General features: G+C 47.4%; 1 protein-coding gene across 4 annotated transcripts in view; it reads left to right on the top strand.

Moving 5' to 3' along the window:
- The window catches only part of LOC126164138 (carboxypeptidase E-like), a 453,031-nt gene that overhangs the window by 349,554 nt on the left and 87,932 nt on the right, over window positions 1–15,545 (top strand). For all 4 annotated transcript variants that reach the window (XM_049920217.1, XM_049920216.1, XM_049920215.1 and 1 more), the window contains one exon: window positions 2,891–3,075. In XM_049920217.1, coding sequence (XP_049776174.1) covers window positions 2,891–3,075 — 185 coding nt within the window. The remainder of the gene's footprint in view (window positions 1–2,890; window positions 3,076–15,545) is intronic.

Here is a 15,545-nt window from a genome sequence, read left to right as displayed (position 1 = left end):
TCTAAGGCATCATCAGTGGGGTCTATAACATTACAGTTTTGTTATTTTTAGATTATTAAACAGTTCACCTCGCGATTTTTTATTTAAAAAAGTAATTACTTACGATTTGCTCATCTCCGTTTCCTCTCATCTGGTCTGGAGGCCGCACTACCACTTTATTACTGAACTACAAGCACAACTTTGCGTTCTGGCCTCCTTCACCCTGTTTACCATGTTTCTCCTTCTTTTTTGTGGTGTCATATCGTTCTTTTGCCACTCGATAAAACTACTTCGTCGGACAGAGCTTTTAACAACGTAAGTATTGCAGCTCCATTACGTGTTTCCTCCTTTTTGGCGTGTCTACCTACTTGTTGTCATTCTAACGAAGTGTATGTTCAAGACTAACTTCTATTCATGATGTTTACACCGTGTGTGTGTGTGTGTGTGTGTGTGTGTGTGTGTGTGTGTGTGTGTGTGTCTGAGAGAGAGGAGAGAGGGAGAGGGAGAGAGAGAAAGAAAGAGAGAGACAGAGAGAGCGCTAAACAAGTTTTTTTTGGAGGGGGGGGATGTTGGTGGTATTAATTTTATGGTGTTGAATATGAATGTACTAGCCGTTAGCGAGTGGTTGAAAGCTTTAGTGACAGCTGATTTGACTTTTGTTTCAATATTCTGCTTTGGTATTCTGTATGTGGTAATTTTCTTCTAGGGTTAGGTGTTTTTTATTGTTCATTCTAATTGTTTTCATGTCATCTTCTCTAGTGGTTGCTTTGTGGTCATCTTCTCTTACTTGTTCTGCAAATGTGTCCCACACTTCCAGGCTCTAATGTGTTTCCAGAATGAGATTTTCACTCTGCAGCGGAGTGTGCGCTGATATGAAACTTCCTGGCAGATTAAAACTGTGTGCCCGACCGACAGTCGAACTCGGGACTTTTGCCTTTCGCAGGCAACTGCTCTACCAACTGAGCTACCCAAGCACGACTCACGCCCCGTCCTCGCAGCTTTACTTCTGCCAGTACCTCGTCTCCTACCTTCCAAACTTAAGAGAAGCTCTCCTGCGAACCTTGCAGAACTAGCGCACACTCCGCTGCAGAGTGAAAATCTCATTCTAGAAACATCCCCCAGGCTGTGGCCAAGCCATGTCTCCGCAATATCCTTTCTTCCAGGAGTGCTAGTTCTGCAAGGTTCGCAGGAGAGCTTCTGTAAAGTTTGGAAGGTAGGAGACGAGATACTGTCAGAAGTAAAGCTGTGAGGATTGGGCGTGAGTCGTGCTTCGGTAGCTCAGATAGTAGATCACTTGCCAGCGAAAGGCAAAGGTCCCGAGTTCGAGTCTCGGTCGGGCACACAGTTTTAATCTGCCAGGAAGTTTCTAATGTGTTATTTGTATCTGACATCAAATGTTCTACCAGTTTGTCCTATGTATCTGACTTAACGAGTGTTACACAGTAGATGATATATACCTACATTCTGGTATATGTCTCTGTTTTTGTCAGTTTTGGGGAGTATTATTGTATAGAATTGTCTGTTGTGTATGCTACGTTTATTCCGTGTCTTTTGAAAATGTTGGTGATTTTATGAGTGAGTTTGTGTTTGTATGTCATTGTGTACCAGCTTGTGTTTTCTTTCTTCTTTCTTTTTTTTCCAGCTTGTGTTTTCTTTCTTCTTTTTTATTTGCAAAACAAGTATTTCTATGCTTGCTGAGGAGGATGGAAAACAAACCATGTCTGTTTGTTCGTGAAACGAATACCATGTCAGCATGCTTACTGTGTGGCTAAATCGCAGGTGACGTGTGTGCTCCGAAGTGAAGCCTACGTGTGAATGCCTCTGACTTGAGGTGGAGACAAACGGCAAGAACTGTTGTACTCGTGCGCGTATCACGTTTGGGCAGTGACGGGGCGAGGGGCATTTGTATGTGTGAACAGACAGCCGGTCAACTAACGAACGGGCAACAGGGCAACCCAGCGGCCAATCGGAGCGCTCGGCGCCAAGTTTACGTAGTTTAAAGATGGTGCGTTGTCGACCTACACATCGTAAGTAATTTTGGTTCCTAAGATGAACATCAACCAAAGCATAACGAGGATAATGGAATGTAGTCGAATTAAGTCGGGTGATGCTGAGGGAATTAGATTAGAAAATGAGGCACTTAAAGTAGTAAAGGAGTTGTGCTATTTGGGGAGCAAAATAACTGATGATGGTCGAAATAGAGAGGATATAAAATGTAGACTGGCAATGGCAAGGAAAGCGTTTCTCAAGAAGAGAAATTTGTTAACATCGAGTATGGATTTAAGTGTCAGGAAATCGTTTCCGAAAGTATTTGTAGGGAGTGTAGCCATGTATGGAAGTGAAACATGGACGATAAATAGTTTGGACAAGAAGAGAATAGAAATGTGGTGCTACAGAAGAATGCTGAAGATTAGATGGGTAGATCACATAACTAATGAGGAGGCATTGAACAGAATTGGGGAGGAGTTTGTGGCACAACTTGACTAGAAGAAGGGACCGGTTGGTAGGACATGTTCTGAGCCATCGAGGGATCACCAATTTAGTATTGGAGGGCAGCGTGGAGGGTAAAAATCGTAGATGGAGACCAAAAGATGAATACACTAAGCAGATTCAGAAGGATGTAGCTTGCAGTAGGTACTGGGAGATGAAGAGGCTTGCACAGGATAGAGTAGCATGGAGAGCTGCATCAAACCAGTCTCAGGACAGAAGACCAGAATAACAACAACTGGCATCAGCTATCTAGGGTTAAAATATGGTGACACAGTGCTTCTCCACCCTGTAGATGAAAAGGAATGGATAAGATGCATTCTAGTCCACTAAGTTACTAGTAATTTCTGCATGTGTGTAGACCTTGTTCACGTTGCATAATGTGTGTTGAGCCCAGCACGCCTGAGTACGTGTGTGTGCGCAGTGCACGACGGCGACTACTGGCGGCTGCTGACGCCCGGCGCCTACGTGGTGACGGCCTCCCGCCGGGGCTACCGGCCGCAGAGCCGGCGCGCCCTCGTCACCAACCTGCCGGCGCACTCGGAGGCGCGCCGCCTCGACTTCGCGCTCATGCCGCTCGCCCAGGGGCCGCCCATGCCGCGGCCGCAGGTCAGTCAGTCCCTGCAGCTCGTGGGCCGCCGGCCTCGCACTGTGCAAGCGGGCCACTGCCTACCACCCGACCCTGTTCCCTCTTACTCTCGACACGAATTCTTTTCAACTTTCTGCTATAAATTATTATAAATCGGCTTGCCAAATTAATAGCAATATCTCTGTATAATGCCGGCCGGAGTGGCCGTGCGGTTCTAGGCGCTACAGTCTGGAGCCGAGCGACCGCTACGGTCGCAGGTTCGAATCCTGCCTCGGGCATGGATGTGTGTGATGTCCTTAGGTTAGTTAGGTTTAAGTAGTTCTAAGTCTAGGGGACTGATGACCTCAGAAGTTAAGTCCCATAGTGCTGAGAGCCATTTGAACCATTTTGTCTGCGTAATAAAACAAATAAACCCACTATGCATAGTGCGTACAAGAGCAGAAAGATACTAAGTCGCTCGGAGGAAGTTGTCCGGGTTTGCCGACGAGGTCGTGCATAAACCGGTCGGAGCGATGTTGCATCTGGCCACCGTTTTCCACTGTGAGAAAAGGTGGTCAGGTTCAGCTCTCGATTTGAACCTAACAACTATTCCAGTGAGTTGGCGGTGATCCGCAGAACGGTCCTCAGAGGTCCCCGAGCCAGTGGTGGTGGACCAGGTGAAGACTCAGTTAAGAACAGCCGACAGTGGGCTCCGTTACAAACTAGAAGAATGACATCGTGGAGAGGTAAGCAGCGCGTGTAGTAATGGAAGGTGAATGCGCGGCTTCCGCCACGCCACTACCGGGTGTCGGGTGTCCCAGGTCTTCCAGAAGATCACTTTCTGCGACATCGTCATGTGTGCCGCCTAGGAGTGAGGAGGTGCGCAGGAGCCCAGTATTCCGAGAGCTCAGCAGCCAGCGAACTTCCGATCGCGTATTACACGACGACTACTGTCACTGCACACTTACAGCCTGTCAAAGTTGCAAACTTTCCCGGAAATCGATAAGACCAGCGGCTGCTCAATTGGGCCACCTCCGCCGTAATTTGCTTACTATTTGTCACGAGTATACCTCTGAAGTGCATCCAGCTGTACATCTGATCTACACACGTTCACAAAAAAGCAGAACAGCTCGCAGTGGCGGCTTACTTGCAACACCATTCTGTAGCTGAGCGTATCATCGACCTGTCTTCCATCTACACTCCTGGAAATTGAAATAAGAACACCGTGAATTCATTGTCCCAGGAAGGGGAAACTTTATTGACACATTCCTGGGGTCAGATACATCACATGATCACACTGACAGAACCACAGGCACATAGACACAGGCAACAGAGCATGCACAATGTCGGCACTAGTACAGTGTATATCCACCTTTCGCAGCAATGCAGGCTGCTATTCTCCCATGGAGACGATCGTAGAGATGCTGGATATAGTCATGTGGAACGGCTTGCCATGCCATTTCCACCTGGCGCCTCAGTTGGACCAGCGTTCGTGCTGGACGTGCAGACCGCGTGAGACGACGCTTCATCCAGTCCCAAACATGCTCAATGGGGGACAGATCCGGAGATCTTGCTGGCCAGGGTAGTTGACTTACACCTTCTAGAGCACGTTGGGTGGCACGGGATACATGCGGACGTGCATTGTCCTGTTGGAACAGCAAGTTCCCTTGCCGGTCTAGGAATGGTAGAACGATGGGCAATTCGGCGGTACGTCCACCCGGCCTCCCGCATGCCCACTATACGCCCTCGCTCAAAGTCCGTCAACTGCACATACGGTTCACGTCCACGCTGTCGCGGCATGCTACCAGTGTTAAAGACTGCGATGGAGCTCCGTATGCCACGGCAAACTGGCTGACACTGACGGCGGCGGTGCACAAATGCTGCGCAGCTAGCGCCATTCGACGGCCAACACCGCGGTTCCTGGTGTGTCCGCTGTGCCGTGCGTGTGATCATTGCTTGTACAGCCCTCTCGCAGTGTCCGGAGCAAGTATGGTGGGTCTGACACACCGGTGTCAATGTGTTCTTTTTTCCATTTCCAGGAGTGTATTTTGTTATCTTCCATCTTAAACTTCACCTCCTTAAAGGCACTCATCTTCAGCAAAAGCTAATGTATTTGAAATAGTGCTCCCACATTGGCAGCAGCAGCAGTTTGACAGGTAAATTCAGTGACAATCGCTAGGAAGAATGCACCCTGTGCTATTCTGGGAAGCATTGGGGCACCTATCTTGGCAGTAGACCTGCACAGCTATGCGTTATCGCAGCAGCAACAGTACCTAGGTGAACACGTGTTTTGACAGGAATTTCTCAGGTGTCATGTAAGGAAGAGAGGTCGCCACTTCATCCCTGCGGGACCTGAAGTGACATCTAAGCGTCCCTCGGCAGCTGACAGTGGTGGCATCGGGCGTCGAGTGAGGGTGATGTGTTTTTTATTAGCAGTCTTTTGTTTAAACTGTGTACTATCCATTTCACTGACCAATGGGATGCTGGAAATTATAAAAAAACTACCCCATACATGTGAAAAATATCGCTTTAATTAATTTGCATAAGTTTTTTTTATCAAAGTGATGTTAGCTGTACAATAGTTAAGGGGGGCTGAGTGAGTGGGTGACATGGAGCAGAACAGCAGGTTAAATGTATAACACTAGGTTAATTTGCATAATTTTTATGTATAGCACAGTACAATAGTTTAAGGGGGTGGGTGACAAAGAAGAATGCGCCAGAAATGGTGTTGAAAGGCATGTGAAATTCGAAAAGTGTACCAGAAAATGGCGGGGTGACATAACTAATTACTTAATTTGGCATCAAATGCGGTACAATAGTTTAAGGAGAAGGGGGTGACTTGGAAAACCACTTAACAGAAAAATACCTTAAGTAGCTGTCAGTCAAAGTAGAAGAATAGGTTAAGTACCTGTCAATCAACGAAGAGCAATAGGTTAGCCCATGAGTGGATACATGCCTCCAATGCAGGCAACCCGCACTAGCACGCCCTCGCCCTACTACTATCGATTGTGTGGACCCTCCTGCCAGAGGTTTGAGTCGTCCCTGGGGAATGGGTGTGCGTGTTGTTCTTACCGTAAGTTAGTTTAAGTAGTGAGTATGAGATAAGGGACCAATGAACTCGGCAGTTTGGTCCCATAGGCATTCACACACATTTGAACATTTATCCTTGTATATGATGAATACATTAAAAGAATGTATGTTGAGACGAAATAAATTATTAATTTCGTTAAGGAAGCCAAGTAGATGCAACCGTGCATCAGCACATGATCAAGAAAAGGGCACTTCAGGACCGACGAGTCAACCGTGCAGGGTGTGCTGGAGCTGCGCGTCGCGGTGTCGGCGGCCAGTGACGCCAGACAGTCCCCTCGCCAGGTGGACTGCTTGTAAGATTCTTGAACGAGTTGGCAGCCCTACCCTACCCTACCCTACCCTACAGTAAGTCCTGCGTACGGAGAGCGGGGCGGCGTAGGCCGGTCTCGTGGTCACAAACTCGCCCGCTGGACACCTTCTGAATAAAGTCTGGGAGTCTTAAGGGGGAAACTGCAGGGAAACTTGTGATTCGGTCCCTGGCACGACTGCAAGCCTTAACGAGCGCGTTAGTCTGCGGCCCTCACGGCAGCAGCGGCCCCTGTTGACTGAGGCTGGCGCCTCCCGGCAGTCACAGCGCTGCGGCACTTGCAAGTACCGAACTGGTGCACGCCACGCACAGTGCTTATTTCAGTAAGACTGCGACGAATGTGGCCGCCGAGCAGCCGTGTGGTTCGCAGCGCCTCCAGAAATAGACAGAGAGGCGCCGTTTCCTCACAAGACTCGTATGCCCCCTCCTCGCCAATAGGCGCGCCTCGTTGCCACGTCCGTTCCTAGTTGGCACGTCGTGCCCCTGTGGGTTTTCATTCGCTTCGGTGGGCACACGACAGACGAAGGGTATATAAAAACTGGTCCCAGCTCTGAAGAAAATTATCTCTCGCACACACGGGGCACACGTCTCGTCGGATTCGAAGCACGAGCTGAAATCGTGGCGTCAGTACCGCCTTTTATCGCCAAAGATTTGAGAGGTGGCAGGTGCCCCCTCTCATATTTCCGTCTTACTGTGAGTAATTCGATTATCCTCTCTAATTGCATGCGGTGAAAAGTTGCTATTCCTTCCACGCGGACTTCCCACGCAGCATCTCTCATCACCCGGGTGGTCCGGTGACAGGCGGGTTCTGCTGAGCTTGAAAAGGTTAAGCCGACGGGTGTGAGGGAGTCGAGCGGATGCTTTCCAGATGCCGACATTGTCATAAGAGTGGTGGCGACACACCCACAGGGGCCTGAAGGAGCGGCTGGGCTAGAGATTCCGTTACTTCGCAGAAACACTGAAAACACTTTCTGGCGGGCTACCAGTGAGGCGTGGGAATGACTTGCGTTCCCAGGCAGTCTTGGCGGGCAAATTCCCGCGTTTTCTGCAAAATCGTAACTGTGATTGGCTTGCTCAGGGCATAGTTCCGTGACGTAGCAAAATCGATGCAGAAATTGGCGCCAAGACTCTCCATTGGTGGAATGGTAGTGCTTCAGCAATAGAGTGGAATTTTCCACCGGTTTTTGACTTGCTGATTGGAATATTTAACCACGGCCACTGTCGTGGGGGCGGGAATGTTCTGTGTTCGGTTTGTACGGATGCTCTTGAGAGACGGCTCTCGCCTTTCGGTCGGACTGAGCTCTCGCTGCTCAGACAGCCTGCCTTCTGTTGGCAGTCTAATATACTTTTATTTAATTCTAACTGTTTGACGAAGTTGCTGAAGTTCCGACTTCAACGTAACTTTCCGAGTACAGTTGGCAATTGAGCTTTTTGCGTACAAGCGACCTATGTTGTCTGACTTGAGCAGTTTTGGCTAAAGTTGACTGTATCGGAGTTACTGTGTGACTTCGCTGGTTAAAATCAATCACTGTACCGTCAGTGATTGTGTGGCGAGCCTTCTTCGTATCCCTCAGAGGCGCATTTGTATTGATAGGAAGTCTGGAACAACCAGACCAGGATAATTTGTTTTGGGCTATACTCGCGACATTATCACCACGACTGGACGTCGAAGCAACCAGCCATCGCTTCCGGTACGCCAGACTGTGTCCTTGCAGTTAAGAAGACAGCTTGGTAATGTATGTCCGAGGCATCAGCAGATTAGGGAATTTGCACTGTGATAATGAGAGCTCAGCAGAGCGCGCCTGTTCCCCCGTCTTTTCTTACGTGGTTCTGCCTTGGATGTTCATTGTCTGAGTTCTCACTACTGTAGCAGCAATTAATGTTGGGTTGGCTGGGTGTTTCTCTTAAGATTTGAGTTGCAAGGGACTGGCTCCACACACCACTTCGTCATAAATATCACAATGTAGTTTATGGACAACTTCACCTTCACAGCATTTATTTGAGTATCCAATTTGATGTATGGTAAATGTTTCGTGTGTTTTGTTTATTGTTTTGAGTTTAGTCATAATAAATCAAATTGTTATTTTGGACAGAACTTCCATTCTGTTAATCAGTAGAGCTACCCTTTCATTTCTCACTACGTTACTGAAACTTTCCTTTATTTAATTAATGTCTATCAAATTAAATTATTGCAGGTGCCAAACTCTTTTCTGTTCCACTTGCAGGGTCGATTACAGTCAGTTCGCGTTTCTTATTAATCCATGTGCAACAGCAAAAGTCGGAGTTAGAATGGGGGGGGGGGGGCTTAGAGCATCATTTACATATGAAGATTCTAGTAGAATTTAGTGTTAAATACACTGCTAGCCCAGGCACCTCGCAGATTCCCATTTAAGTTCTTCGATCTTTGCTCTTAAAATGTCTTATGGGCTATATCGATCTGTTACGATCCTCAATCTCGTAACCGATTCGCTTCACAGGGTGCGCGGCCTGAACGAGGCTGCAGATAAGATCGTACTCTGTAACTGACCCTCTAGGTGAGGCGCGACTACAAGCGAAACAAGTAGTGTACTTCCTTCCCGGTGTTACGACTGGAACCGACCGACTGTCTATCTCACTCCGCCGCCCAGGCACGGCGCATGCCCGGTTGCTGACGTTTTCGTGCGGGTCGAGTGAACACCAGGAACAGTGCGGGGCACCGTGATACTGGTGCAATACACACGTGTGTTCAGGAGCGCACGGGATCGACGTCACGCTACACTTTTTTGGTGTGTATGAACGTTTATTTCTAAGCCTTTCCCACGACATTTTAATTATCCTATTAACTTTTTTATTCGCTCTCGTTTTTCTTCTCGTTATTCTTTTTTCATTTGGAATCATTGCACACGGTACTACTATATGTGTGCTATCTGTTCTTCTACACATGTCCGCAAGAACAGACGCCACACATTTCTGATTCCGTAACCGTATGATTAAAGTGAAGTACCGGTGTCAGCCGCACGAGGGCACAGAAATAATTCGGTGACGATAGGTGAGAACTTGTGCTGGCTGGCGTGGGTCTCGAACACGGATGTCCCGCTGGACGTGAGCGGTCGCCTGCCACGACCACCTCCGCTATCCGAGCACGGCTCAGTCTTAACTTGCAGCACAGCACTGTGCGAGGAGCTGGCAATTTGGGGAGGATGGGAGGCGTGCTCGGATATTGGAGGTGGTCGTGGCCGAGGCGACAGCTCACTTCGAGCGGGAAATCGGGATACCATTCCCGCCCCACCACAAATTCTCAGTTGTCACCAATGAATTATTTCCATGCCCTCATGTGGCTGACATCGGTACTTCATTTTCCCATGTAATTTTAATTATCTTCATTGATCTATAAAAATGTTTATCGTTTAAAATAAACAGTCGATTGAACAAAACACCAAATACCCTACCGATACTGGCTAGGTAATACTCGCAAATATTTATGAAAGGGATACATTGCTGCTCACCATATAGTGGAAATATTGATTCGCGAACAGGAACAACAAAAACACTGCTAAACAAAAATGCTTTCGACCGAAAAGCCTTGTTCTGAATTAGACAAAACACACATACACTACACCACTGTACAGGCGGTCTTGTGGGGCAGCAGAGCTCTAAGAATAGCACGGGGTCGGCCACTGCCTGCTGTTTGCTGCCTGTACCAGTGAGTGCCTGGCCACGACAGCCCCTGTCTCTCAAACTACCACTGCCGCTGCTCTTAGACACTCTTTGTACGTACTGCAGACCAGACATGCCAAAATACACTCATGGAAATGGAAAAAGAACACATTGACACCGGTTTGTCAGACCCACCATACTTGCTCCGGACACTGCGAGAGGGCTGTACAAGCAATGATCACACGCACGGCACAGCGGACACACCAGGAACCGCGGTGTTGGCCGTCGAATGGCGCTAGCTGCGCAGCATTTGTGCACCGCCGCCGTCAGTGTCAGCCAGTTTGCCGTGGCATACAGAGCTCCATCGCAGTCTTTAACACTGGTAGCATGCCGCGACAGCGTGAACGTGAACCGTATGTGCAGTTGACGGACTTTGAGCGAGGGCGTATAGTGGGCATGCGGGAGGCCGGGTGGACGTACCGCCGAATTGCTCAACACGTGGGGCGTGAGGTCTCCACAGTACATCGATGTTGTCGCCAGTGGTCGGCGGAAGGTGCACGTGCCCGTCGACCTGGGACCGGACCGCAGCGACGCACGGATGCACGCCAAGACCGTAGGATCCTACGCAGTGCCGTAGGGGACCGCACCGCCACTTCCAAGCAAATTAGGGACACTGTTGCTCCTGGGGTATCGGCGAGGACCATTCGCAACCGTCTCCATGAAGCTGGGCTACGGTCCCGCACACCGTTAGGCCGTCTTCCGCTCACGCCCCAACATCGTGCAGCCTGCCTCCAGTGGTGTCGCGACAGGCGTGAATGGAGGGACGAATGGAGACGTGTCGTCTTCAGCGATGAGAGTCGCTTCTGCCTTGGTGCCAATGATGGTCGTATGCGTGTTTGGCGCCGTGCAGGTGAGCGCCACAATCAGGACTGCATACGACCAAGGCACACAGGGCCAACACCCGGCATCATGGTGTGGGGAGCGATCTCCTACACTGGCCGTACACCACTGGTGATCGTCGAGGGAACACTGAATAGTGCACGGTACATCCAAACCGTCATCGAACCCATCGTTCTACCATTCCTAGACCGGCAAGGGAACTTGCTGCCGGCCGCGGTGGTCTCGCGGTTAAGGCGCTGCAGTCCGGAACCGCGCGACTGCTACGGTCGCAGGTTCGAATCCTGCCTCGGGCATGGATGTGTGTGATGTCCTTAGGTTAGTTAGGTTTAAGTAGTTCTAAGTTCTAGGGGACTGATGACCACAGATGTTAAGTCCCATAGTGCTCAGAGCCATTTTTTTGGAACTTGCTGTTCCAACAGGACAATGCACGTCCGTATGTATCCCGTGCCACCCAACGTGCTCTAGAAGGTGTAAGTCAACTACCCTGGCCAGCAAGATCTCCGGATCTGTCCCCCATTGAGCATGTTTGGGACTGGATGAAGCGTCGTCTCACGCGGTCTGCACGTCCAGCACGAACGCTGGTCCAACTGAGGCGCCAGGTGGAAATGGCATGGCAAGCCGTTCCACAGGACTACATCCAGCATCTCTACGATCGTCTCCATGGGAGAATAGCAGCCTGCATTGCTGCGAAAGGTGGATATACACTGTACTAGTGCCGACATTGTGCATGCTCTGTTGCCTGTGTCTATGTGCCTGTGGTTCTGTCAGTGTGATCATGTGATTTAACTGACCCCAGGAATGTGTCAATAAAGTTTCCCCTTCCTGGGACAATGAATTCACGGTGTTCTTATTTCAATTTCCAGGAGTGTATATACAATGGTTGAGTGGAATTATGCCTATCATGCAGCACGAATTGAGTTATGGGAGCAGGAGGCACATGACTGTGTCCAGTTCCAAAGATATACAGCAGACATGTCTAAAATTATATTTCCTGTACTTGAAGAAAACCGCAGACATAGCATGTCGTTAAAAAACTGTACACTGCTACAATGGGAGCAGGGTTAAGAAAAAAGAACACAGAGGTTGTGAGGTAAAAATTCATTTATTTCTGATCCAACTTAAAAGTAATTTTACATTTTCATAAGATGACACAGCAACACTTTTTCATACATCTTCTTCAGTCAATGGAGAGAAGGACACCCGTACAATTCCAGGTCTTGAGTAGCAGAAAACTTAAAGATTTGACGCATCCATTATCTCTTTTCCTTCCCCTTCACGTAAATTCTATGTGATTAAATAAATTAAGCGCCATCACAATACCTGTATAGGGTATGCCGGGATCATCCCAGTGAATTGCATGGTAGAAATCTGTTAACCACTTTGAACTCTTCTGTGCCTTAGCATACTTCACGTACTTGAAAGAACTTGGTGATGCAAAGTTTGCTGCTAATTTCTCTATTATTCCAGCATCTTGTGTGCACGCTACAAACGCTACATCTTTACATATCAACCATTTACGCTCACCATCATAGAAACCCTGAGCGTCTGCAATGATGTTCACACGTTGAGATGCCATTGTGAATTGCTCTAGGGATGGTGCAGCACCTTTTCATTTATACAACTCATTGCACAACACCAGTGAGCGGGCAGGAGTTGATCACATGGCCATGCATAGACATATGTTTTAATGGTTGATGTTATGCTGACATTGTGTGTACGGTCGATATCAGACCCATTGAGTTCGTAGCTTATCTCTTGGAACAGGAATGCTAAAGCGTTTTATGTAAGCTTGGATACCACTGTTTCCCTGCTGTCAGTTTTCTTGAATGACCCCTCTAGATACATGAAACACTTGCATGAAAGCATGAGTGCATTTTGGTGCTGGATGTCAATCCTAATTTCATCGTTCTTGTTAAATATGGTTGAAGCATAAGGTTTGTGAGAGAAGTATTCCTGACATATAATTCTCTCGTCATACTCTACTGTACTGCTTATACTGAGTGAGGACATCATAATGCGGTTTCAAGCCAACTCATGGAAGAAACTCGTAGCTCGCACATGTTATTACTTTGCTGTTAGGTAGCGAAGTGACATGCTGTGGATTGCATGCACTTGTTTTGTACCTTACACCCATCCCCCCTTAGATGTAATTGTATAATGATCTCCTCACCACAAAAGTCAACAAGTTGGTTATTCTACTCCACAATACGCAGCTCCAAATAATCCAATGTCTGGGCTGTCACTGGAAGGTATATTGCATTGGCACAGGGCTCAACAATCTTATACCCCATTGCAACTGAGAGGAAGAAACCATAAATAGTGTGAATCAGACTATCGTTGAGATAGGAGTTTCTTGCAGTGTTACACCCGACTTCGATTGTGCTGACATGAAGTATGTCCACAGTCTGATCTGACTTGTAAAATTTACTTGGAACCCAGCAGGCGCCTTATTGAACCTTTCAGGTCCAAGTCAATCGTTGCATTTACAGTCCTTATTTCAGCGTTAAGTGTATTGATGTTTGCATGCACTTCAATAACTTTTCCAGACTGTTTTAATACATCGTTTAAATCGTTGATATCGTATGTACCCAGTTTTATTTCAGCAATATCTTTTTCACCATTAATATCCAGATGCAGTTTGTTGTTAGTCTCAGTGATATTGACCGCTCGAGCGATAGCTGCAGCACCACCAGCGGGTGACCCTACCGCCGAGAGTCCAGGGAGGGCCGGGATGAGAAATGGAATAAAACCAAAATGTTCAAATGTGTGTGAAATCTTGTGGGACTCAACTGCTAAGGTCATCAGTCCCTAAGCTTACACACTACTTAACCTAAATTATCCTACGGACAAACACGCACACCCATGCCCGAGGGAGGACTCGAACCTCCGCCGGGACCAGCCGCACAGTCCATGACTGTAGCGCCATAGACCGCTCGGCTAATCCCGCGCGGCAGGAATAAAACCGCCAGATGTCTTGGGTATTGGTAGAACTCGAGGTGCTTTAACCAATCCTCTTCTTCTTCTTCTTCTTCTTCTTCTTCTTCCCACATCTTTCTGCTCCAGTATATTTTTAGCTGCACACATCACAGTCAGATTACAGTTCTTCAAACAGCAGCTTCCTGCCCTTGTCCTTCTTCTTGTTTAGTGCACAACGTGCAGCATTCATAACTCGCTTCATATTCATCACTCCTAAACCCAACTTAATTTTTCCTCTCAGGTTTTATCAACAACTGCAAATGCTGCGATGCATGGACCTATACCAATATCCTTTCTTCTTCATATCGCCTCAGCCTTATCAGCTAAAATCCTATCTGCAACTTGATGACTTTATAGATTTTTATTTGCAGTGTCATGTTCCATACATGCTTCGTCAAGCAGATTAACCCCCTTATCACCTCGTGCCAAGCGTGTTTTGAAGCTGTGTCCCAGGTCCACAGTAGTTATACCCAGGGATGTGTAATTTCACTGACAGTTTGTCTACAATACCACTACCTCCTGTAATGCATCTCCTAGCATACATGTTATGCTACTGCGGTGGTTGTGAATATATAGCAAATAGTCGGCATCAACCCAACTGTTTTGTGTAGCAGGAAAACCGAGCCATTTGACAACTGCTTTGTTTCCACGACGTCTTATGAGTCTTTCCATGAGAAGAACAACTCCTCGGTGCAGAAGCAGCCTGCAGTTTCTTCACCTTTAGTATCGTTCAATATATAAGTTCTAAGATTCGTTCTTTGCACCTTTGAAACTGTAAATATCTCTGTTGACCAGTTCGGTAGGTATGATTTCTCAAATGCTGTCTTTTGTTTTGAGATATGTACCAAATCACGTACATTAAATTCTGTCTGTGTGGATTTTAATGCGATAGTACACGGTATCCATGAGTCCATTATCACGAACATTGATTGGTTTCATTTCTATTGTGGTATGTTTGGTTCGATTATACTGAGCAATTGTTTCTGGGAGGATATCTGTCCATTTGTATGAGCCGTGAAGGTTAAAACGCATGCACACTTGACCTTTTATTGTTCTGTTCAGATGCTCCACGATACTTGCCTTCAGGTGAGTGAATGTTGAGTACCGATGTATTCCATACTGCTGCATCACAGTCTTGAAATACCTATTGTAAAACTCAGCGCCGTGATCGGTTTGGAGGTTGTCTGGGCATCGATTCTTCCCTGTCCGTAGCAAACGCTGAAAAACCATCTGCGACATTTCTAGCCGTTTTTGTTTTAACAGGTAATGCCCAAGCAAATTTGGACTATGTATCGATAACCATTAAAATATATTTAAATCCATTATTCTCATGTGAATATTCCCTCATATCTACGAGATGAGCTTGCCATAAGTCATCCAAACCTTTAATCATAACATGCCTATGAGGGTATGTTTTGCTTGCTGGTTTGTGCAGGTCTCAAACTACTGTCTCCATACTTATTCGATGATACCACTCTCTCTAAACTCAGAGATTATTGAAACAGCCTCATTTGCATGAGCTGTATTACCTGCAGCAGCTGATGCCGTGAGCAGCCGTAGTCAGTCTATTAGCTTCTTGGGGTCGTCATAATATGTATACTG

The sequence above is a fragment of the Schistocerca cancellata genome, chromosome 1 (assembly GCF_023864275.1).
Source record: "Schistocerca cancellata isolate TAMUIC-IGC-003103 chromosome 1, iqSchCanc2.1, whole genome shotgun sequence".
Lineage (NCBI taxonomy): Eukaryota > Metazoa > Arthropoda > Insecta > Orthoptera > Acrididae > Schistocerca > Schistocerca cancellata.
This window is presented reverse-complemented; position numbering and strand designations above follow the sequence as displayed.